This window comes from Emydura macquarii, unplaced genomic scaffold (genome assembly GCF_026122565.2).
Source record: "Emydura macquarii macquarii isolate MOO-44397 ecotype Brisbane River unplaced genomic scaffold, CSIRO-AGI_Emac_v2 contig_312, whole genome shotgun sequence".
Classification (NCBI taxonomy): domain Eukaryota; kingdom Metazoa; phylum Chordata; order Testudines; family Chelidae; genus Emydura; species Emydura macquarii.
In genome coordinates, this window is record NW_027130449.1 from 10891088 (window position 1) to 10916763 (window position 25676).

The 25676-nt window shown below is 46.5% G+C and overlaps 1 protein-coding gene across 3 annotated transcripts in view; it reads right to left on the reverse strand.

Annotated features, from left to right (window-relative positions):
- Window positions 1-245: 245 nt before the first annotated feature.
- The window catches only part of LOC137164425 (alpha-1,2-mannosyltransferase ALG9), an 82131-nt gene continuing 56700 nt past the window's right edge, over window positions 246-25676 (reverse strand). Inside the window, exon 18 of one of the 3 annotated variants that reach the window (XM_067565367.1) lies at window positions 246-822. In XM_067565367.1, coding sequence (XP_067421468.1) covers window positions 696-822 — 127 coding nt within the window. In that variant the 3' untranslated portion in view covers window positions 246-695. The remainder of the gene's footprint in view (window positions 823-25676) is intronic. The other 2 variants (XM_067565324.1, XM_067565343.1) reach the window with 2 other exon arrangements.

Genomic DNA, 25676 nt, shown 5'->3' on the forward strand with positions numbered 1-25676 from the left:
TCTCTGTGCCTCAGTGTGCTGTAAAACAGGGATCATTATACTAACGTTCCCTTGGCGAGAGGGACGAGCTCGGTTTAATTCATACCTGTGCGGCTGAGGATGCTAGTTACCCAGCTCCAGCACCGTCTCCTAGCAGGTGGGCAATGCTAATGTGACAGGAGAGGGTCCCAAAGTCACTCCCTGGGTTAAAAGGTGGCCCACCTCCAGAGAACCCTGGTTCTGATTACACCTTGAAGGAGTTGAAACTGGAGAGATCCTAAGGAGGCTTAAAGGGACTTAACATTTTTACCCTTTTCTGCTTAGAGCGCTGTCTGAGTGAGGAAATGCCAGGCACCTGAGCAAAATTCAAGGACTCCATTACAGTTTTCCCAACAAACCTCTAATTAGCAAGTGCAAATAAACAGAGTGAGCCAAGGCATCCAGTGGGCAGAACAATTTTTTTCTAATGCCTGAGGTTGCTAAATAGTCAATATTATGACAAACTTCTCTTAAACAAACAGACTCTGAGCTCTCTTTAGAATCACATCACTTTGACTATTTACATTTCTGGTCTCTTCATCCTCTGCCTCCAAGAACCTCCTAGCAGCCAAAACTCTTCCTCTTGTTTTAGTAACATGTATTTAAAAGAATCACATTTTTGATTAGCAGCCAACAGTCTGATTCAGCACCATCACTTTGCAAATTTTATACATTTGTCAGTTTCCCAGGGGAATGTCTTCTAAATGTAGACAAATGACGACAGGCTGGCATGCAAGATGTTCCCTGCACCAAGAGGATGACGGAATCAAAAGCTTTTTTTGTTCCATTCGCGGCTTTAAGCTGCTGTTTTTATAGGGGCAACAGAAATTTTGGCAAACGTTAGCTTTCTAAAAACACGAGGAGAACACGCAACAGACTTCCAAACCAGAAAAGATCAGCTTGTCTCTTGTGTGAGCATTTCTCAAGATCTGAGCACAGCTCTGCAGCCATGGTGATTCCCTTTCTATTTGTTTTATTGTAATGATTTTGAGCAAAACCCCCTCTTTCCCTCCCCCCCAAATAACAGAAACACGGGTTGAAAAGGTATGCTGCTTTCAGCTCACGGCAGGTAAAATGTCAGCATTAAAGCACAAGTTTGAGACTCTTAATAATGCAGAAATACTCCACACATTTACTATTTTTGCACTATTGGAAAAAGTAGCCAAGGGCAGAGGTGTGACCTATAGACCTTCCCCAAACTCCCTGAGAGCTGATCACCAGGAACACCAGCCTTTAAAGGGGCTGATTTTTATACCAACAACTTCTTGGAAACCATGAAACTGATCTTTGCTCCTAAAGAATTAACTACAAATTGTCTAAAAATAAGCATGGAAAAAATCAGAGGGGGGGGGGGGAAAATGAACATCAATGCCTGGAAACCTTTTTATAGTGATCTTTGTACTGCATGGCCTCCATTGTTTCTAGTGAGATCTTTGGAGGTGAAAAAAAACCTAATTTACAAGAGACCTCCTGTAGTCTCTGAAGGCTGTCTGAACGGCTCAAACCCATTTGACCATAAAGGAGTAAAGAGAACAATATACTCATTTCACTCTACACAGCTATTCTACTGTATATAGTGGCTTTCCTTCCACTCCATCCCTTCCTGGCAGGAGCCTCACTCCTGAAATCAAATCATTTGCAAAAAAGCCACGGCTTCCACTCTTTTCTACTGGCTTCAGGGTGGTGGTACTGGAACATGGAATTATCGGCTGTAGGGAAGGAGGCAATAGGTAGCCCATGTGTTACAAGAGATTGGAAGCTCCTCAAGGCAGGGACAGTTCTATGTTCTGTCAAGTGCCTGGCACGTGAGTGTGATAAAGACGAAATAGCAATGCAGCAGCACAGAAGAGTTGCTGAGCCCCTCATTGGCATTATAAGCATGGCCATGTGCTGGGTTTGCTGTGACATGCACCCTAGGGATGACGCTCAACATGGGCCCACTGCCTACCTCAACAGAAGGGGCAGTGTGGAGGAGACAGTCAGCCCTCCCACGGGGGAAGGGGCAGGACATTTCCCAAAGCAGCACTGAACTGTCCTTTCCCAGAATGATCCCAATTCACGCAGCACACAAGTTACAGATGTGAACAAACACGACTCCTTCCTGCCACAAGTCCAGCCCTTACCTCCTGCATCCGTCTAGCAAGATGCCCAGGCACCCACGAGGCCCGTAAACAGGTTATAAAATCCTCTGGTCCACAAAGCACCTTCTCAGTGTCTCCTGCAATCCTCGGGCCGACACTTCGCTCTGCCCTTGTCAGGCAAGCCCAAGAGAAGTCGACTAGCCACTTCTGCTCTCTGTCCCATAGCAACACTACTTTGCCCCCTGCAAACCTCCACCTGCATGTACACACACCTACAGCAAAGTTTCACCTGCTAAACTCCCAGCCCCACAGATTGCCTCCCCACACCAATCTCCCACCTCTACTTGTACACATATCAGACAACATGAAGGCACTTGGTTATATCGCCATATGACACTGTGGCTCCAGGGGGACCCAAGCTCTCTGCAAACCCATCCCCATGGCCCCGGGGGCGGGGGGAACAGGGGAGCAGACCTAGGGCTTCCCCCCACACCCTGCCTGTCTGATGAGTAGCCCTCAGCTCCAGTCCCTGGTCCACTCCTTGCACTCCCTGGCCCATGGCATTGGAACTCCACCCCAGAGCTTCTCCCTGCTTCCATCCCCACCAGGACACTGTCTACATTAGAACTCAGCTCCCATTGGAAACTAGGAGAAAATACTGGGCGGTGACACAGTGCAGTCAGCCCAGAGCAATCAATGCTCAGCCAGCACCACACATTCCAGGGATGATTAGTCAGGCACAAAACTAATGTAACCTTCTAACAGGGGTTTATAATATGGGGTTATTAGAACTGTGTAAGTACCTAGATAGGGAAATGGATAGCTGCTGTGCTATGTCGTGTTTTCTTTAATACGGTTATCTGGAATATTTTGGAGGACAAGTGCAATAGGGTTTTCAGCTGGCTAATGCAATAGTTAAGTCAAATGCATGTTTTTTCTATGGGATCCTTGGTGCAAAGTGCCCTTTAGTGCGTCTGGAATGATCCAAGCATCAAAACTAAGATACACACACGCTGTGCAGGAAAAGCAATCACAATTTACACAAGACGTTGCTCAGCTTCGTTATGTCACAATGATCTTTTCTGTTCAGAGTGGCCAGTTCCCAGGGCAGTACATCAAAGGTTCGGATTTCACCGTTCCGCAACGAATGGCAAGCACAAACTCTGCAATTGGCACAGCTCCTGCCATGCTCACATTGTTTACATGGCTCCCAATAACTATCCAAACCCACTAGATCTGGGTTTTGCTGGGTTCAGCTTGACTTTGACAATCCTCTATTATGCCTGATTTCAGCCAAGCTCTTAGTGTTTACCACTCACCTTAACATCGAAACAATGGCATTTCCTGGGATGCCAGTGTATGTACAGAACACCCAAAGGATTAACACATCCAGAGAGCAAACACAAGCCTGTCTCTAAGCCCAAAGAAAATTGCCAAAACATTTATCAAAAAGCTGATGCCAGTAGCATCTGACCTAAAGCTGCCAGCGCCCAATTCAAATACGCAGTGGTCTGGAGCCAGGAGTGGCTGCTGAATTGGTTTTGCGTTCAATGGTGCCTCTCGCTTTTTCCAAATTAAATCTCAGCCACAAGGCAGGTGAGGCTATAGTGCTTATTGGGAGGGATTTGCTTTGGCAGACATCACCACTGACTCTACAGCAAATGGTAGAAAAGCCCCAGCAAAGTAAAAATCATACAGTAAAATAAAGTAAAATCGCTTTCTTTTGGTAACAAAAGCCATCTCCGTGAGGTTTAAAAACGGAACTGAGAATGAACTGATGGCCTCCAACTACAGAGTGAACATAAGGAGTAAGTCACAACTAAGTAGCTTACCTCGGGGCAGCCATTTGTTCCTAAACTCACTCAAAAAGATGGGACAAGTTACACTGGATGTTTAGCAGAGCCACACGTTCTCCACTGCCCCAGACTAGCTTAATCCAGCACAGCGAGACATTCCTCAGGGCTTCCCTACAGACTGGCACACAAATGCCTCAGCCCATGCAAAGGAAGATGCTGATTTAAGGTGAGGGGAAGAAGCAATCTGTGTTCTAGCATCACCACCCTTTACAGCAACACGGCAATTCCATTAGGCAAAGCCTGGTGATTTGTGAGACTAGCTGAACTTAGTACGTGTTTGTCAGGCCCTTGTGGGAGGGAAAATGCCACTGCCTAATGTACAAGTGCTTGTAGCCCCCCTGGAAAAATCTCTGAATAAACAAACTGATGGGGTGAAGGATGGCCCAGCAGTTAGGATGCTAGCCAGGGACTTGGGAAACCCAGGCTGAATTCTTTGTTCCCCCACTGCATGACCTTAAGCAAGTCAATCAAGCCTCTGTGCCAGTTTCCCACTGTAAAATGGGGATAAATAGCACTGCTTTACCATACAGGGGTGTTATAAAGATAAAAACATTAAAGGTTGGGAGACGCTCAATGGATAGTGGGGGACATAAAGTACCTGCGATAGAGGGAAGAGCAGTAGATTCACCCTTGCTGTAAAGGGCCTCCCACTGGTACTGCAGGAGTGTGGGAAGAGACCAGCTCTTGGCCAGGGACCGAGCCAGGGTACTGAAAGCTCAGTAGCGGTTCTGCGTTAATCGCAATTCTGTCAAACCACAGAGGAACAGGAATGACCAATGGGTCAGCCCGTGGGTCAGACTCGGTACCTCTGCTCTGGTCCACGTTGCCCTGTCTTGGCCTCCCCACTGGTCAATGCCAAATATGCGATGCAGCATTCAATAGCCCTGTATCACGCAGACCACCTCCCATTAGGGAGCAACGGGGGAACAAACATGACAGGCTGGGATTCCTAGCTCATGAAAAACCTTAGCACAATATGGACCAACCCTGGCTGATTGCATCAAGGGTCCATGGAGCCCATGCAAGTCCCTGGAGTTAGATGGGGCCCAATACACCACTGACGACAGGAGCTTCCTGCTGCTGCCAGGCCTACCAGAGACTAGCAGCAGGGAGGACTACAAGACAGCTATTGTTACAAGAAACAGATTTTTCCTGCCCTTAAAGCTTTCTCCAAACCCATTCCTGTCTGGCATCCTGCTCGCACTCCCCAGGTAACACCCAGCACAGCCACCAGGGCTATGAGATGGAATCATTTTGCTGCAATGGTATCAGCTCACGCCCTGATCTCACGCTCCAGTACAAAGCACAGCTCTCTCACAGGGTGCCTAGGTGCACTGAGACAGCTGACAGAACTGGCTCCATTCTGCCACAGCAGCTCTTCTTTGCGGTATCAATTGGAGGTTTTAGGGAACATGATGGTCCCAGCATGATGCAAGCAGAGCCAAGACCAGACTTATATTAGGCAATAATTCTGACATGTATTCATGGCAGCTGGATATTAACTGGTTTCACCTTCAATCTCAACATGCCAGATTGTGCAGGACACCACCCTGGCAGCATCTGTTCTGTGCAATAAAGTAGCTCATTCCCTTTGCTGAACGGCTGGCATTGTCATTCCATCCCTGTGAGGATGGAACCAGCTGCCAAACTTAGTTCAGTGTACAAGATGTACAATAAAGCTGCATGAGGAGGGAAGAGAGAGACACACAAACTCCTGGCCCTGCAGAATGTTTGCTTCTACGACTAAAACCAGGACAGTTATCACTGAGGTTGATTTAATGAAGATTGAAGCCCTAATGGAGAAAATAAGCAGCAAAAAAAAAGAAATCACGACCACCCCTTGCCTCAAAAAACATTGATTGAAATTCATAGTTCAGGACAGAGGAGATCATTATGATCATGTAGTCTGACCTGCACAAGACAGACCAGAGAATGTCACCTAGCGATTCTTCCATCAGGCCAATCACTTTTGATTAAGCTACAAATACAGTATCATTCAGAAAGACATCCAACTTGATTAAAGATTCTTAGCGATGGAGCATGTACCATACTCCCTGGTGAGCTGCTCCCAGTTAAAATTTTGCCATTTGTTTTCAGTTTGAATTTTTCTATGTTTAACTTCCAGCTGTTGGCTCCTGTTGTCTCTTTGTCTGCTAGATTTAGCAGCCCTCTAGTGTCAGAAATCACTTTCCTCTGTAGGTACTTCTAGATGGTGATCAAGCCACCTCTTCTCAAAGAGAAGATTAAGCCAAATAGAATGAGTTCCTCAAGTCTCTCGGGGTCTGCTTACACCACAGCGGGAAGCACGTCTCCAAGACCAGGTAGGCAGGCTCATGCTTGTAGCGCTTGAGCCAGCGTGCTAAAAATAGCAATGTGGATATTCTGGCTTGGGTGGAAGCCAGGGCTCTCAAGCCAATCCCCCGGCTTCAGAGCCTCAGCTCAGCCCGACCCGCTATATCCACACTGCTGTTTTTAGTGGGCCAGTCCATGCTCCGCTAGCACAAGTCTGTCTAGCCAGCCAGGGAGGCTCCCTCCCAGCTCCACTGTAGACATAACGTCATTGTAAGGCATGTTTCCAAACCTCTTTGTAGCTCTGGGCGGGTAGACCCACTGTCCTCTTCACTCCGAGACATGAGGAAGCAGAGTTCCCCAGTCGTGGAAAAACGTTTCATGGACTCATTACTGCATCATTTCTTGTAAACACATTCTGCTTTAATAGCACATAATTCACCACTGCTTGGACTCTGTATGACATCGCAGTAGAAAAATCAAGTGAATCTAGTCAAAGCAGCCACTATATTAAACACGTTTGTCATTCCCCTTTCAACGCCTAACGTCAACACCATCTTCCCAGTAACAGCAGAAGTCAGTTACTACGTATTAGAAATTTGTAAGTAAGTCAAATGATCAAAGCAGCTTAAACTTCCTTAGATTTCAGAACAAAACCCCATAAGCCTTTGGGGGGAAATTCTGGTTCCACTGAAGGGAATGACAAAACTCCCATTGACTTCAAAGGGGCCAGGATTTCACCCATTGTCTGTACGAGGAACACAGACTCTGAATTGCAACTCTTTCAAGAGAAGTTGCCGTGTCTTTAGATAAGGGCTTGGAGATTTTCCATCTCTGGTAGGATGGGACCTGCGGAGTGAACATAAAAAGATCCAGCCTATGATGCTCCTCATTAACGTAAGGCAAGAACTAGAAAATGCAAGCAAAATCACACTAATGGTGTTAACTGGTTACTGGTAACTTCTCAAATGTGTATTATATAGTTTTAACAGAAGGCTTTTGTGGGGGAAAAGCCTATGGCAGGAATTTAGAGAAACATTTGTCCTGTCTCCATATACATTCTGTCTGTTCTAGTTCTGTGGATCCAAGAACATTTTTCCAAAGCAGCTTTCATACAGAAGCAAATGCTACAAAACAAGATGACACTTGCATCAGCATAGGCAATCTGGCAAGGTATTGGACTTCATGTAGCTTGAAGTGCCAGGGTCTAGTGATTAGAACACCAGACAGAGTCAGAAGACTAGGGATCTAGTCCTGGCTCTGCCACTGACCTGCTGTGTGATCTTGGGCAAGTTACTTGTCCTCTGTACCACTCTCTCCCATCCCCCTAGTTTGTCTCTTTTCCATTTGGACGGTGAGCTCTTTGGAGTAGGAAGTCTCTCAAACTATAGGTGTGTACACACTAAAAAGTAGACAAGCAGCTGTCATTTTCACACGTTAGCGAGCCATGTAAAACACCAGAGGGAGCTTCACAAGCAACCTCGATGTGACAATGTGTAAACTATAAACCACTGTGTCCATGCTAGAATTTTAACCCATGGTGTAAAAAAAAAAAATCTGCCTTTTTTTTCTAGCGAAGACAAGGCCTAAGAGTTTGCACAGCACCTGGCACCAGGGGGCTCTAGACACTCCTGTAATATAGTAAAATATTCCACTTTTTCACTCATCTTACAGGCAGTAAATTCTGCCTCCCCACCAGGGACCCTTAGAAGTAACTAAAAGGTAGGATGCTGGAAGGGTATGGTCTGATGCCTGCTGACACCAGTGGAAAGCCTCCCACTGACTCAGTGAGCTCTGGATCAGGCCCATGCGCATGTTAGCAAACAGTGCAGCGTGGAAGCCAAGTTTCGGCTGGCCAGCTCTGGCCCCTAGCACAGCACAGTAAGATTCCCCAGGAATGCATTCAGAATTCCTTATACAATGTCGTCTCAACATTGCCCCTGCTGCAGCTAGCCGTTCTGTAATACTGGTGTCATGCACAGGGCGTACATCCTCACTTTATCTGTCTGACTTTTATGCCTGTCACCTTTAACGCTATTAAAAGCTGGCCCAAGACCCCACTGTGTACAAACACAGAACACAAAAAGAGTCCCTGCCCCAAGAGTTTGTAATTTATCCCTCCAGAACATCACAGTGAAAGCTGGGGATAGTGACACACACTAAGGCAGCCATATCCCTCCCCTCCCCATAGTGACATGGGTACTTTTACCACCTGCTTAGAGCAGAGCCGGGAATCAGAACATCTAAAGCATTTACAGCATTTGCACTTTTTGCCCTCTGATGGAATTTTTAAAACAAAACCACGCAGTCCTTGTCGCTGACAAACTCAGGGGTGGGTAGTGAGCCAAAACCAACTCCATGGGCTCACAGAAGTTTCATTACATTCCTTCCAACAACACAATGCAGCCTCGTCCTGAGCTGGAAAAATGCAATGATTTCTGTTTATCCAAATAATCAGCCTCTGAAAGATCTGGAAGGGCTGCTTTCCAGCAAGCAAAACAGCTCCCTTTTAGACTTCCTTGTGCCTAATCAGACCAGGGCACATTCCCTGTACGGAATCCCAAATGGCCTTTTGGCTGGACATGAGATCATCAGGCTGGAATGGAGATCGTGAACAACATGGAGACATCTCTTCAGATCCCCAGGAAGCACAAGTCAACAGACCAACTCAACATCCCCCGGCAAAATGTTAAATCCAGAATGACCAATAGAAAGCAGCGTAAGGTCTGAAAGCAGCTTCTTGAGATAGTATAATTACAAAGCCAGTAAAACCCAGCATGCCTCCATCTCTACAGCCCAGTCTGAACAATGTCTTTGAGTACTGCTTCTGTGAGAGGACTTCTCTGAGAAGGAACCGGTGAGGCAACCCAATGTCTGTACGGTGACATGGCAGCAAGATCGATGGGATGCACAGGAGCCAGACTTCTAAAGTCAGGTCTTCCGGGTAAGAATAAGCAGCTATCTGTCCTGGGAGGCTGTTTGCCAAAGCTCTAGACAGGTCTCCAAGCCTCCAAATGGGGTGAAGGAAGAAGCCAAATACGTACAAGACTGTCAAGAAGCTGGTGATTTCCCACTTTCCTGGCATAAAGATGATAGGACTGAAGAGAACACCACAACTTGCATCTCTATGAATTTTCCATAGGTGTCTAAGGATCTTATGGTCTGATGATACAGTATTGTATGATGTCAGAAGGATGTTGGTAATAGCACACCAGGACTCAGCCACGTGCGGTGAACAGAGGAGCAGTGTTGGTACTGTTGCTTGAGGTGTATATTGTAGAAGTATCCTGAGTCCCCAAACAGGATCAGGGTCCCACTGTGCTACTAAATGCTGTACAAACACCTACAAAGCTTTATAAGAGTTGTAGAGGGTGACATCCCTAACTAAACATGCACCTAAGCATCACGTTTGCTGCAGCTCCAATCCTTCCATGAGCTCAGTAACCATCCTCACTGATGCTGGATAACAGTACATTTGTCCTCACCTCACATTTTCTATCTAGGAAATAGGGCTACAGATCTGATGGACGTCTCATTCCAAAAAGCCTTTCAAGATGCAGACATGGCAGCCGAGTCTAGGAAGAGGTACAGAAAACCAGAGCCCTATATGGGACTCCCAATAGCCTAAATATACACAACAGCATTCCAGAGCAACTGGGGATTTCTTGGGAAGCCAAGCTCCCTCAGCTATGGCCAGCACTAAGTAGACATGATTTGCTCTTTTGTCAGTAGCAACGAAACATGGGAGGCAGTGTGGCCTAGTGGATAGCGCACTGGGCTGGGGCTCAGGAGACCTGGGTGTCTTCCTGGCTCTGCCACTGGCCTGCAGGGTGACCTTGAGCAAGTCACTTCCCCTCTCAGTGCCTCGGTTCCACCATCTGTAAAATGAGGATTATGACACTGACCTTCTTTCGTAAAGTGGTTTGAGAACTACAGCTGAAAAGTGCTAGGTATTATTACAATGCTCCAGAATGAAGGTAACGGAGGGATTTGCGCCAGTTATTGTTTGAGAATCACAAGCTGAAGCAAGAATATTAAAATATTAAATTATGAGAAATCCTATAGGATAGACCCCTGTGCACTACAAGGAAAAAATAATAAAGCAGTAAGATTCGAGGAAGATGCATGTGCAGTCCCGAGCTCTGCCACAGGCCAGCCTTAGCTTTCATCTCATTTATCCCACAAACTCTCCCCATAGGATTGTCCCATTACCCTCTTCATGCACCTCTGACAGTAACCAAGGTGTTAAATATCTAGAGACACCTGCAGTGAGCTCACTGCTGAAGGAAGCACCTCGCTGAAAGCTGCTAATCTGCACCTCTCCTGCGATGTAGCTTGTACAAAGTGCATTGCTGGCCAGGTTCCCAGAGCTGGGAGATGCCAGCAGCTCTCTCGGAGTACATGCCAGTGCTAAGAAAGGCATATATCCAGGACGAGGCAATATTCTGTTTGCTGTAATTTGGACCCATCTGAGCCATGGTTTCCTGCTGATGTTGAAGTAGCAGATGCCTCCTCTTGAGGCAGCAGGCTAGCAACCAGCTCCTGCAAGGAACAAGCACTAGAATTATACTTCTCTGCACTTCCCTGGCACGTTCCATCCAACAAGTGTCAAGAGCTTTGTAAATGCAAATGAATTACATCTTCACCTTCCTTGTGAGGGAGGCACCAGCCCCATAGCACATGAGTTCCCAAAGGTCACATAGTGAGACTGCGGTAGAACCTTCACCTCGAGACTCCCAGGCTGCTGCCAAAACCACCAGCCCCTTCCCTCCCACCATGTGAGGAAGACGCCAGGGATAGAAGATATGCAGCTCCCGCAAACTGGTTTCTGCTCTCAGCACAATCAGTCACCTCCAACTCAAGATAAAAAAAGCAGGAACTGGCTCTTGCTAGGTGTCTGTACAGCACCAAGCACAAAGTGGCCCCAATTTGTGACTTTGAGATGCTATTGTAATAATCATGGGCACAACTCCATCTCCAGAGGGCACTGAACATCAGTCAGGTCTTAAGGAATTATATTGCACAGTATGTTAATAAACAGTATAAATCTGCTAATATTTACATGTAGTCATAATTACTCATTATATAGTCACATCAATTAAACCTAGTGTCACTTGAGAATTTCTAACACATTCACCAATGGTTTGTAAACAGCCATCAGTCAAGGGTAAGGAACCCCAAAGATGCAATAGAAACATGCCACAGCTTTTCTGGAGTGGTACCTGATGCTGCACCCCTTGCAAAGTTTGAGAATAAATATCTCCTTCCCAGTGAACTAACCTGCTTCCCTGTTATCATGAGAGCAAGAGCGAACCTGGCTTTTTTATTTTATTTCCTGACTCGCTGACCACTAGCAATGGTGCATAGCCCCGGAAACAGGCATTTGGAGTAAAGCAGCTGAGGGAAAGTTGTGTAAGAACAGAAAAGCTGTGTTCCACTGCTGCACAAACAATGGCTATTGCACTCTGCTCTGTGGCTTAACTAGAGCTTACCTCATCCAATTATAACAATTTTCAAGTCAGTCAAATTTGAGCCCTAAATACTTTGTCAGCTTCATTTAAAACATATTCCCCAGCTGCATTACTGAAATGTTAAATCGCTACAAACCTTTTGGAGCCTGTAATTTCTCACCCAAGGGTATAAAAACAGGATTTGAAAGGGTTCCATGATTCTCCTAGCAGTTTTAATGTCTTCCAAGATTTTCCTCAAGTCTCTCTCAGGTTTCACTCCCCCCAACTCGCCGCCGCCGCCCCCCACCCGCCCCCAACACCACCACTCCCTGATCAACATGGCTTGTATATTTGGCTCAGCCAGTGAAGAGTAAGAATTTACAAGACCTTTGACTTCACATCAACTTCTTCCCAAAATAATAAAACTACAGGGAGAATAAAACACAAAAGAGAAAAGGAAAGAAAGAGAGGCCAAGCAATGTAAAACAATATATTAACAGACCAAGAATGTACCAACTGGAGCAAAGGGGATGCAGCCTCCAAATGTTACATTAACACCTTGTTGCAATGATGCCTTACCTAGGACAGTGTCTCTGAAAGACAAGATGAGCTTCCAAGCCCCAGCAGAAGCATAAGGGTTTGTCTATAGAAGACAATGTTATCAGTTGTACCGGTATAGTTCTATCACTATAACCCACCCACATGGACACTCTTAATACAGTGCTTTCCTCAGCTTAGCACAAATTCCTTCCCAAGCAACATAATGAGAAAAGATTTAGAAAAACTCACCTATGAGGAAAGGTTAAAAAAATCTGGGCATGTTTAGTCTTAAGGAAAGAAGATCGAAGGGGAACCTGATCAATTTTCAAACATGTTAAGGGCTCTCATAAGGAGGATAGTGATCAATTATTATCCTTCCTTCAGTTGGCATGGAAAAGAAATAATGGGCTTAATCTGCAGCAAGGGAAATTGAGGTTAGATATTAGGAAAAACTTTCTAATTATGGGGATAGTTAAATGCTAGAAGAGGCTTCCAAGGGAGGTTGTGGAATCCCAATCATTGGCAGTTTTTAAAAATGGATTAGACAAACACCTATCAGGGATTGACTATCTAGGTATACTTGGTCTTGCCTCAGCACAGGGTGGTGGACTAGATGACCTCCGCAGGTCCCTTCCAGCCCTACATTTCTATGATTCTATAGGCTAATCAAAAAAGGAACTCTTACACGGCAATCAGGGTGGCACAAGAGGGCCCATATGGGCATAATTCTGTTTAAAATCACACTTTGGTTATAGTCAAAAAGGTTTCCCATGTAGACGGGGCCTAAGCAATGGGTGAGTTGAGTAGTCAGGAGTTTGCACACACACGAGACTGAAGCATTCCAGGAAGGTCTAGAAGTAATGGATGAGTGCACAGAGTGACATTATCTCTACCAACACAGAGTTGATGCCCCGGCTATTCCCATTAGAGGACACTTTGCTATTTTATTTCTCCTTCTGAACAGCTCTGAAATGGCCCTGCCAACCACAAGATGGCTAGGGCATTCATGAAGGGAGGAGGAGAGCGTGAAGGAAACGTGCTGCCTCATCTTTAGCTCAAGCCTGCAGCCAACAAGAATGAAATTCCTCCATCAAAGGAAGACAAATATGCAGCAAACCCTCCACCTGACTACAGCACTCAAATGTCAAGGCAACACACTCCTCATGGATTAACAGGTAATGTCCCAGAACAGAGCAACATCCTTCATGAGAATACCTCTGGGTTGAGTTATCTGGTCTTCATCCAACCATTTCATGGAGCCAGGACTTCGGACTCTTCCAATCTCACGTCATCTCAACAGTAAAAAAACCTAAAGGAGTTAAATAAAGCCATGCAGGGCACTCCCCGGCTGGCCAACCTTCAATAAGCAATACTGAATAAAGAGATGCTCTCCACTTGGCACATGCAGCACGACAAATGGGAGAGACTGGGAGAGCTGATGGTTCCCAACTGCCTCACTTACATGGTCCAAGTCAGAGATTATATTCAGATGGACCACAGGGCACTATGGCCCCCATTCAGAAAGTACTTAGCATGGGTTTAAGTCCCACTGAAGTCATTGTAAGTACAGGCTTACAGGGCTTCCTGGAATATAGGCCTACCTCACATCAAACATAAGAGAAAACATCACTGAATGTGGAAAGTTGTAAGTGATCTTTCTCTGGATCTCCTGTTCCTCACCTGAGCCTGCGAGGGGGAAGGCATGGAGACCGGAGGGGTAGCCCCAGGAGTGAGAGCTGCCCAGCTATCACAGCAGGAGACGGCTTTTCCTCCTCCCCACCCCCCCCAGCGTTTAACCATTTAAATGTTTATTTTTAGAACGTTTAAACTGATTTTTAATTAAACTAATTTTTACAACCCTACTTAATAGGCCCTGGCTATCAGTATAGTATAGTAAACACAGACTCCTTCCCTCCCCCCGACCCAGCTGCATGGATCAGCAAAAGCTGCACCTGCATAGACTATTCCTTCATGCTCCGTCACAAGAGAGAATGCCCTAACTTGCTATCCGTTTATGTCCTTAGGAATCAGGAATCCAATGGTCCTGGATGCAGGGGGGGGGGGCAAATGCCCAGGAACAGAACCAATGATTGTAGGAGTAAAAACCTCTTCCCTCATGGTAGATCTCGGGGTGGTTTATTGTCTGTTACACACTCCAGGGCCTCCAATCCAGCCATAAGAGTCCCACACTATAGATACCAATCTACCACAGGGCACTGTAAAGTAGTGGATTTATAGAACTTCTGTCCAAAAGGAAGACAGAGCAATGCTCCTTCAACGATCCCTTTTCAGCCTCATCTGTCCTGGGGTTTAAACCCAGGTAATCTGCCCCAATACAAACCACCATTCATACCAGTGCTGCACACTCCACACAAAAGGCTTGCACCAATACCGCTGCATCAGTATAGCTAACCCAGTAGCTAAAAATCCCAATGTAAACAGACCCTCAGAACCCACTCAATCAGCAGGGAGGAAAGTCTGCATGTTGCGAAGCAACAGGGAGTACAAGGGAATTTTTTTTGGCTTCAAATCCAAGGTCATGAAGATGGATTTCACTTGGCTTGGTATAGCATGCAATTAAGGGCACTGCTGTCTCGCTAGCTGGCAGGAGAAGAAAAGCTTCTTATCAAAGCCAAATATTTTACTTTGACAAACCAACCTCAGATGACACAGACACGGGGACCAAAGAACTTCCACATGCAGCGGAAACAGAAACAAGGACAAGAAAGCCAACCAACTGCTCTACCAGAGCACTGTATTGTTCCAAGTGTTGGACTTTTTAAAAAAAAAAAAAAAAAAAAAAAAAGCAAGCTTGGGAAGACCCTGGGAATTTTTTAGACTTGCTGCAGTGATGAAAATAGCATGATAAAGCACCTAGATCATGATGTGATAAGCATAAACCAGCATGGTTTTTGTAACAGAAAGGTGCGGCTCTCTAATCTACTAAAATTCCCTTAGTGTCAGCAGAATAGTTGATGGGGGAAACCAGTAAACATACCTGATCTGGGCTTTCAGAAAGAGACTGACCAAGGTCACTACCATCGCTTCCAGATCATCTTGTGGAGGTAATCAGGCAACGCAAACTCCGACCGTCATCATGAGGAGTCGCGCTAACCCAGCTTTGTGCAACTAAGAGCTAAACAGCACAGTACCAACTCCAACTACAAAGCAGTCTGAATGGGAATGGCAGAACTCCTCACCAGCCAAACTGTTCAGGAAAAATGTGCGTAAGGACCCTTTGACAATTACCAACATGGTTTTGTTCTAAGGAAACATGGGCAGTCTTCCCTATTATGATTTTACACTGATGCACGCTGGACACAAGCTTCAATAAAAGTAACTGATCATTTGTGCTATGTCTGCTTACTTCTTATTCTGAGAAGGTCTGGGGTCAAGTGAAAGCCTCTAAGCACAATCTGCCAGCTTTCACTCCCTCTTCTGCAAGATGAGAGCATCACGCGCAAATATTTCTAGTAACTGACTTTTTAAAAGCCTGTACTGTGGCACAGGGCTTAAGACAGAAATACAGAATCACAGAAATGTAGGGCTGGAAGGTACCTCCAGAGGTCAACTCCAGGCCCCTGCTCTGAGGCAGGGCCAAGTAAACCTAGACCCTCCTTGAAAGGTATTTGTCCAACATGTTCTTAAAAACCTCCAATGACAGGGCTTCCACAACCTCCCTTGGAAACCTATTCCAGAGCTTAATAACCCTTAGAGTCAGAAAGTTTTTCCTAATACCTAACCTAAATCTCCCTTGCTGCAGATTAAGCCCATTACTTCTTGTCCTACTTTCAGTGGAGGTGGAGATGGAGAACAATTGATCACCATCCTTTTTATAATAGCCTTTAAGGTACTTGAAGACTGTTAGCAGGTCCCCATTTTGTAGTTGTGTATTTGATTTTTTTTCCTTCCTAAGTGAAGTACTTTGCACTTGTATTTATGGAATTTTATCTTACTGATTTCAGATCAATTCTCTAATTGGTCAAGGTAATTTTGAATTCTAGTCCTGTCCCCCACAGTGCTTGCAACCCATCCCAGCTTGCTGTCATCTGCAAATTTTATAAGCATATTCTCCATTATCTGAGACATTACTGGAAATATTGCATAGGACTGGACCCAGGAAGAACTGACTTCAGCTATACCCCACTAGATATGCCCTCTCAGTTTGACAGCAAACCATTAATAACTACTCTTTGAGCATGGTCTTTCATCCAGTTGTGCACCCAATTTATAATTTCATCTAGACCACATTTCTCTAGTTTGCTTATGAGAATGTCAGTTCCTTCTGTTCTCTAGCCAGAACAGGTTGCAGCTGGAGAATTACAAGCCCATGGTATGCAGCTGTAGATAAGGACTTATCAACCATGCATGCTGTACTTTGTCTCAATACTACACGTCCTTCCCTCCCGTGAATAAAGTGGTACTGAGGCTACAAATCAACATTTTGCTATAATTCTTCCATTGTACTTAAGAAGGAAAAGTGTTGCTTGTTTAATCCCCATCAGTTTATGGCAGAGGTATCTTCGTAATTCTTGATGGAAATGCAATGCAGCAACACTGAACTGAAACTAGCAACTTAAAGGCTGCATGGACTGACGTCCCCATATTATAGCAATCTCTGCTGCTGGAGAAAGATAGAGACAATGTGGGCAGGGTAGCTGTGATGTCACATGACTAATCTCAGGAAGTTTTGCCCCATGCTTGACCACATGACCAACCTGCAGTGGTGGGCAGGAAGGCTGAGCTGCCCTGCCTTCTTGTATGTTTGTCCCGATTTACTGCAGCGTCCATTTTTCACCCATCTCCTTTTCTCCGACATCCCTCTCCCCACAATCTAAGCACTCCTCGCTCAGACAGGCAAGCAAACAAGACAGATTTGCTATGTCAACATTAGAGCTGCTATTGACTCATCTCTCAAGTGAACTGTGCCCAGATATATGGCTGCTCTGTAGAACTCAGTGACTGGTGACTGCTATGCCAGCTCCCATCCTAGACACCAGATTCTCCCCCAACTCCTATGGTTGCCATTTCCAGCTCCCTGATTTCCATCTCTCTGCCATCAGAGAGCTCTGTGCAGTGGTTGCTGACAAGGCAGACAGCACACAAAGAAAATTCACAATAGTTCAACCAGAAACAAAAACTAGTTTGTGAGCAGTTTGCACAACATTACGAGAACTGAACCCTATAATGTTCTAGGATGCACTAGTTACACAAAGAGCTTGCACTCCCCTATGTCACTTAGACACTTTTGAAATTCACCCTCTGTCCCTAATCGTTGTAGTGAACAGGTGCTGGCAATTCACTTTCATGAGAAAGGACGACGACTAGGAACACCAAGAGAAACTCATCATTTCCTCTGGATTTAGATGCAAGAATGGATAGGTCAGGATTCCCCCATCTCCATTGCAGAGGCCTCCCAATGTATATAATTTGACATGCAAGGATCCAATTTTATAGTTTAACTGAGCACCTGCCACATGGTATTGACAACTGCCTCTCGGTACCTCTTCAATGCAAGGAAAAGCTTGCATCACAACAATATGACAGCTCTGATAAGCAACAGTTAAGTCAGTCTCTTTCACTTGGAACTCTTAATTCGATTGTGGCTTTTAATCACACAGCTACCTTCACCTCCACTCCATACATTTCTAGAGAGCCGATAGGAGGTGTTTCACTTTCACAAGGTTACATTCCAATTCTGCCTCATCTACCTGTCCTAGCTGCCTCTTTCCCTATAAACACCAAGACAGAGATCATTAGAGGCAGCCCACACATTCGCCTTCAGTCAATGTCTGTGGCATGGATGCTTCATAAACAAGAGCTGCCAACCCCGAGAGGCTCTGGGGCAACATTCCAGCAGGAGAGGAGAAACAAACATCAAAACAAGAGAGCGGCAGCATTTTAACAGCTTGCCTGGAAGAACAAATATTGACTGGTTGATTGGCAGAAGCTAGCTCATTCTCCTTGCTGTTGGGGCTTTTCTGGCATAGAGGATTATGCCCTCAGCTTAGAAAGAACATTGTGATTAGAATTGATAAGCAAAGAATATTTCTGGAACGTGGTATCAAAAGACCACTATGGAAAAAAGGTCAGTTCATGCATAAAAGCACCCCTAATCCTGTCTGCACTCAGATGTTAGGAAATGCGTGCAAGCTAGACACATGCTGGAAACAGACAGGATACATCCCTCATTACCACAGTACCTGAGCATCTTAACCTTTAATGTATTTATCTTCATAACATCCACAAAAGGCAAGATCTTCCTATTGTATAGATTGTACATTGTACAGATGGGGAAACAGAGTCCCAGAGAGGCTAAGTTATTTGCCTAAGGTCACAGAGGAAGCTTGTGGCAGAGCAGGAAACTGATCCTAGGTCTCCTGAACCTTAGACCAGAGGTCTGACCACTGGAACATCTCTCCTCCCTAATTTGTTTTTTCCCTTGATGTGCTTATGAGAGGCTGAACTGTTTAGTCTGTGTCTGCAGCTGACTAAGCTTCTTAGGACACAGTTCATCTCTGACATGCTAGCAACTATCAGTATTTAATGTTCAAGCATCTTCATTTAAAATAAATGAAGAACTGAAAGGGCATCTCTGAGCATCAGGACCAGGTGCCAAGACACACCAGCACCTCAGTAGAGTCACTTGCTTGTTTTAGGTTCCATAGAAACCTCTCTGTTGCCTCTGCCATTGTGAGCCTCTTGCTTTGAGACTCACCAGCTGTCCCAAATCAGCTGGACTGAAATGCACTTGGAACCCCAAACTACCTGACACTGCAACCACCACACAAAACAGAGAGATGAAGCAAGGGCATTTGGAGGAATGAGATGACTCCACCAGCAGCAGAGGCTGCCTTCTCACAACAAAGGCTCTGACGCACGCATACCGCTATTCCTGTAAATCATTAACACAGCAATCGACTTTTTAAGATGCCATACAAATAACCTTGAATCCACTGAAAATACGGCACCTGTCAGTGCCCTGCCATCTTTTCTCTCTCTATGTTCAGGAGAAAACACATTACTGCAAGGCTGTGTAATCCCTCTCCAGCTAGCATTTCAAGGGTTCCAACCTTTGGCATTTTTAGGATGTCAAAGACAACCCCGGCTGTGCAGCATGCAGGTCTCTCACACATGCCCATTTCAAGGAACACAGAATTTAGGAACTTGAAGGACTCTTAAGGCTTGTCTACACAAACTCTTAGTTCATGGCAAGCTGGGGTGTAAATCTACTTTGCACCAACCTGCTGTGTGCTAAGTGTCTGCGTGGACCCAGCTGCTGACTACTAAAAGTTCTATAGTACACTTTAGTCTACTCCCATTTCAAAATGGGATAGATCAAAGTGCTCTTCCCTGTCCATGGCATGATTGTTCCCTCCATCCCACTCAAAGGCATTTCAGGATTGTTCTTAACCGGATATTCCCAAGAGCCAAGTTTGACTAATTCCAGGGAAGGGAATTTCACCTGTAGTCTGTGATTGTGTTATTGCTGGGAAGTTGGCAGTGGAAAGACAAGTGCATTTTAGGAATGTTTTGGACTGTCTTGGCCCTTGCTCAAATAGGGATAACTATTTATCTTTGGCTGCCAGAAAGATAAACTCGGCAGTAGATTTTGCAAGGCAGAGAGAAGGCAGACTAATCGAAGTCAAACAATTAATCATTTTCCCTCCAGTTACTTATCATTGGCTGATGATCTCTCAACACTAGAGTAAATGAGATCCAGGGATAATCCCCATTAGAGAGCAAAACCTCCCAGTTTGCTTTAAAAATAGGGTTACTTGTTCTATTGGGAGGCAGGTGACCCTTGTTAAGATTTTCATTTCTCCTGCACTCTAACAATAAAGAACCATCCACACTAGTCCCCTCTGCAATGGATAAAGGAGATTTCCCAGGGTGGTGGGAAAGAGTCAGGACTTTCCCTATTCCTAGTCTCGTTAGCAACTCCATCTCCTGCCTTGACTGATTTTTACTATCAACGCTTTGCAGGTTTCAACATCTTTTGTCTGAGGAAATCTGCAGAGCACAATACCAGCGCCTTAGCTCCACAGGGGGGGTCTCCCACAGCTGGGCAGCCATCCAACCTGCACAGGAATTGGACACAAAACAAAAGGTTCCACCAATTTCCAGGACTTCAGGAAGCCAGTGTGCTCTCCCAAGCCAACTGAATAGGAGATGGAGACTCAAAGCTAGCAGCAGACTAGCCTGGAGCGCATCACATTGCAGGCTGGGCTCAGACCAAATGGCACAGCAAAACACGGGTGCTGCTTATTCATCTCAGCCACTCAGGACCAGACACAAACTACTCATTCATTTGATAAACTATAGGAATTGATGAACTGCGATGGGACTGAACTGGTGCAGCTCATTCAAGCTGGGTCCTGTTCTCAGACAGACATGCACACTGTTCCACCATGCATCTAGGACTCGGGAAATCAGCAGGATTAACTCCAGACTGGTACCTACTGAGAAAAGGACATTTACAGCAGCCATAGAAAGAACCTGAGGTGCAGCTAATTGTGAGGGGCCAAGGCACTGACCCTAGGGGTGGGAATTATCCTAGGGTCAGCCCGAGAGCAGCTGCCCTCCTCATTACTAACTGCAGAGTGATTCTGCCCTCTTTGGATCAGACTGTCAAGAGTGACAGGCACCGACAAAAGAAACCCCACTTACTCCAGCAACAAGGGAGAACGGTCCCCCCTTCACTCAGAGAGCAATCAGCAACTGCCAGCTCCCCAAATCAGGTAAATGTGGGGGTGCAATTGGCCCCAAAACACCTTTCCTATGTCCCTGGCCTCCACTGTGCTGCGCTGCCCTGGCAAGCATAGTGGTGAATGCCTGGATCTCCCGAGCACAGGGCTAGGTTGCAGGCTAGGCCCATTTGAGCATCCTGCATCATCCTATAATGTCTCCTTTGGGTCAGGGTCACTTTACGGTCATGGGATGTACAGCACCTGACGACGAAGCCTCGTCCCTGCCTCACCGCTGGGAGTTGGAATAGAAACAGGAAGGAATTCAAGGGGCTGGATGTTCTGCAGCCATGGCACCTTCTACTCGAGAGGAAACACCAGGCGCCAGGCAGTTCTCCTGCTGCTGGAGAGCAGCAATGTAACTCCCCTGTCCTGTGGGATCCCAGCCAGGGGTAAATGAGGACATCAGACTTGAGGCACAACTGAAAAGTTATAGTTCCTACTGCTGAAGTCCCAGCTCCTGTCCTGGCTTCCAGCACAGCTGCAGAATCCCCACAGCGTTCAGGAATGTAACCCACCTCGCCCCAGCAGAGAGGCCAGAAAGGTCCTGTGCCTTGCCCACTTCTCTTAGAGCAGGATGCCCTCTAGCGGGGGCCAGTCAAACTGCCTCTGGAGCACCACTTCTAGGTGCCCACCGGTAACTCAGCAAGGTTCAATTCAGGGCTTTGGCAATGGGTCAGTTTCTGGGTGGAGGGACAGCAAAGGCAGCTAAACATTAACCCTACTCCCCCTCCTCCCCCCCACCAATCCATTAACCGTGGTGGTGACTGCTGGGTGGAGAACAAGGAAAAGCTGCAGCCATTGCTTGCAACCAAGGCTGGTGAGAAACAAACGTGGAGTTTAAATCTCGCCCTCAGTCTCCCCCCTACACTCCCTCTCCCTTCCCCGACACGTTTCCATTTCCACCTCCCATCCCTGTAGATTCCAGTAGGAACCTCTCCAGCAAACTCACTCTCCCCTTGGCACCTGGAGAGATGGGTAACCCTGGCTGTGCTCTGCCTCCTGGTTAGGTCGCTTGTTTCCACTTGTTACCTGACAAAGGAGAGAGTTCAGCCTGTGGGCTAGGTACAATTTCCCTCCAAGTCACCTCAGTGACACCAGCTGCTGCGGAGCAGCTCTGAGTTCATCTGCTCAGTAATGGGATTACCAATTGCTCCCTCAGCTGTGTAGGACCTGCTCACTGGTGGGGGCGAGGGTCAAGGACAAATGAGGCAGCGCTGCAGCTGCCTGAACAAACATGGGGCACTTTCTGCACAAGAGGCAGGGAAAGCAGAAGATGCAATTAAAAAAAGGGCCCCTGACACTGGATAAGGTTGATCCAGGTCTGTGCTTATCCCCCGACACCAGGGGCCATGCCAGGCCCCTCTGCCTGGTTCCTGCTTCGGAGTGGGCTCCTTTGCTTGTTGCTCATCTGCTCCATGACCATCTCCCTATTCAGCACCGGCCCCTAGAACGAAGCACACGCTGCCCTCAGGGGAAGAGGAGCTACAAGCATGGTGGCCTCCATTCCCACCTCACCCTGCAGAGGCAGCTGCTTCAGATCAGCAAATAAGCTGCCAGTCACTGGTGCCCATGACACCAGCAACTAGGGTGACCAGATAGCAAGTGACAGGGTGTGGGGAGTAATTGGCATCTTTATATGACAAAGCCCCAAATATCAGGACTGTCCCTATAAAATTGGGCCATCTGGTCACCCTACTCATCTTAGGCTGTATCCGCGCCACACAACTTCATGCCCACAATCTTCACCCCCTGGAGCTGCTCCTCCAGCAGCAGCAGAAGGTACAGGGCCTGGGGTGGAGGGCCAACATGCATTTACGTCTGTGCTGGATTAAACACCACAATTGCAAGGTCCCCACTTGGTTCACCTTAAGCTTTCCCAGTTGCTTGCACTGGTGGAGCAGAAACAGTGATCACCTATGCCTAAGAATTTTGCAGACCAGGCCTCAGGGTCTGAGGACAATGGCACCATGAACAGTCTACTGACGTACCAACTGTACGACCCTAATATACAGGTCTGTGGAGAGCTGAGCCAACTTTGGCAGAATGGAGATGATGCAGGGCTGCAATGCTGTGATTCAGGGGACGAAGTGCAAAGCACTCAGCAGCTTCTCTTGAGGCTTCACCTCTGACACAAGCCACAAATCAACAATTGTATGAATATTTTTTTTAAATCTGACCTTATCCCCTTCTTTGGATTCCTATCTACTCTGCATCTGTCTTGATTAGACTGGGAACTGTGCAGGCTATTGGCTGCCTGGATTCTGTGTCTTGCTAAGAGTTCAGTTCTGTACTAATAAATAATAAGTCCTGAACACGGAAGAAAAGCTTCATGCAAGTCCTCAGAGCAAACACTCAATGCAGAAAATGCAAGATAATCATCAGAAGAGAATCTAAAGCCTGGCCCACTAGGGCTTAAAAGCACTTGGGTCAAACAAACGTAGCAAAATGAAATAATGACAGCACAGATAGAAGGGGGAGGGAACTGGGCTGGGCACTGATTTGTCATGTAGGGAATATTATTTATCATCTGTATTATGGTAGCACGTAAAGGTGCCAAGCACGATTATGCCAGATGCTGCATATATACACATAGTCAGAAACAGTCCCTGCCTTGAAGAGCTTCAAGTCAGGGCCTGATCCAAAGCCCACTGATGTCAATATTTCCATTGATCAGGCCTGAAGTGGACAAGACAGACAACAGGTGGGAGAAAGGAAGGACCATTATCTGTCTGTTTTACAGAGAATTGAGCCACAGAGAGACTGAGTGACTTGGCCGAGGTCACAAAATGAGCTGGAGCAGAGGAGGGCAGATCCGTCCTAGCTACAGGACCATATTCCATGTGGAAGAGGAGCTGGATTGGAAATGAACATACTATAGCGTACATGGCAAGGGTTCAGATGAATTGTTTATTGCTTCTGCGTTCTCTCTCCATCTGAAATATCTAAGACTCACCATGCTGCTAATGTTGCAGCAAACGGCTGATTAGCACAGCCAGCAACTGGGAGGCTGTAATCTAGAAGCATGAGCTCAGGTGGAGAAGCGGCAGCAATAGGGGCAGGTTAACTCCTGAGAAGCAAAGTTGTGGTTTTTTTTTTTCCATGCCAGCATCCCCAATGAAGATCCAGAGAAAATCACTGATACTCATACGCAAACCTGTCTCTAAGGCAGCAGTTTCCAAAATCTAATAATAGGGTTTGGGCTTGTTTATTGAATGATTCAGACCGCATTGCATAGAGCAGCCAGTCCCCAGAATGTCTTCCTGAGACATCGTGAATTAGAAAAGCGACTCAGTCCGCTGGACTTTGGTTCCCTGCCAGCAGGACTCTCAAAGCATCATCTATCCTGAGTGAGGTATTCAGGACAGGGATATTTTAGCAAACTGGAGTTTGAAAACTAATCGGAAGGGCTCCTCTGGTAAGTCAAGTAAATATGCCCATCATGCTGGCCTTCTGCTCCTGGAAACTGAAAGAAGAATCCCTTTGAGGACATCCAGGGATAGCCAGGCACATCTTTTGGCTATGCAAAGCCATCCCTGCCCAACCCACAGCATTTATTAGTACTTCTCTGTATTACAAGCCTAACTGAGATCAGGGATCCACTGTATTAGGCACTGTATAAACACAGCGTAAGAGACAATCCCAACCATGAGGCATTTGCATTCTAAACAGACATGGGGCAGGAGGGGAAACAGAAGCAGAGAGAGAGGCGACTTGCCTACGGTCACAGCAGAGCCAAGATTAGAACCAAGGTCTCCTGAGCTGCAGTGCAGTGCACTGCCCTGCCCTATCCATTAGCCCACACTGCCTCTCAGAGGGCATGCTTTCAGAACACCAGGATATATGCAGGTGTGTAGGGTGCTGGCTTCAGCACCACATGTATGTCATGTAATTGAAAAGTGCAATGAATAAATGGGAAGGTGACAGGAACTTCAATGGCCTGAGTCGATTCTGCTCCACATTCACAGGAGAACAGCTGTTCTCAGCCACAGAATTAAACAAGTCGGTGAGCAGCTGCTCAGGGTTGGGCCAGGCAGATTTTCCTGCAGATATTCAGTCAGTTTGAATCTCTGCCAATCCTGTGAGCCCGATTTACATAGCAGGTGGGTCAATGCTGCTCCATCAGAGACTTAGCACCCTCCCCTCCATCTGCCTTCCTCCCAGGTAAGAGAGGCTTCACCTCATGCTCACTGGGTCACCCAGATGCTCAGCGCTTCAGGGGGACTGAACTGCAGGGAATCTCTTCACAGACAGTGTGCAGATTGTCTTCCAGGCTGGGCCCAACACATCCCAGTAGCATAGGATTATGCCTCAGTATTTCACAGTGGAATCCATTTCCTGTGGCACTCAGTGGCCCTGCTGGTTCTTTCAGACTCAGGGGCTAGGTCGGTAGGAGCTCATGGCTGGGGTGCACTGAATGTGGCAGCCGGGATAGGGTGCTAAGGCAGTATATCGGACTCTCCTTCATTCCCCAGAGGGAAGCACCCTCTAGTCAGTCTGGTTCTCCACAGGATGCCTCATGCTGAAGAAACCCCACAGGGGCTCCCCATACATATACAATGCTAGGAAGAGGGCCATGGGTTCCCCACTGCTCACCCCAGGCAAGATAAGCACTGTGCCTATACCAAGAACAAGCGACTATTAAAAACAGGGGGGAAAACCAAAACAGCCTCTTATTTACACCATGGAGAGAAG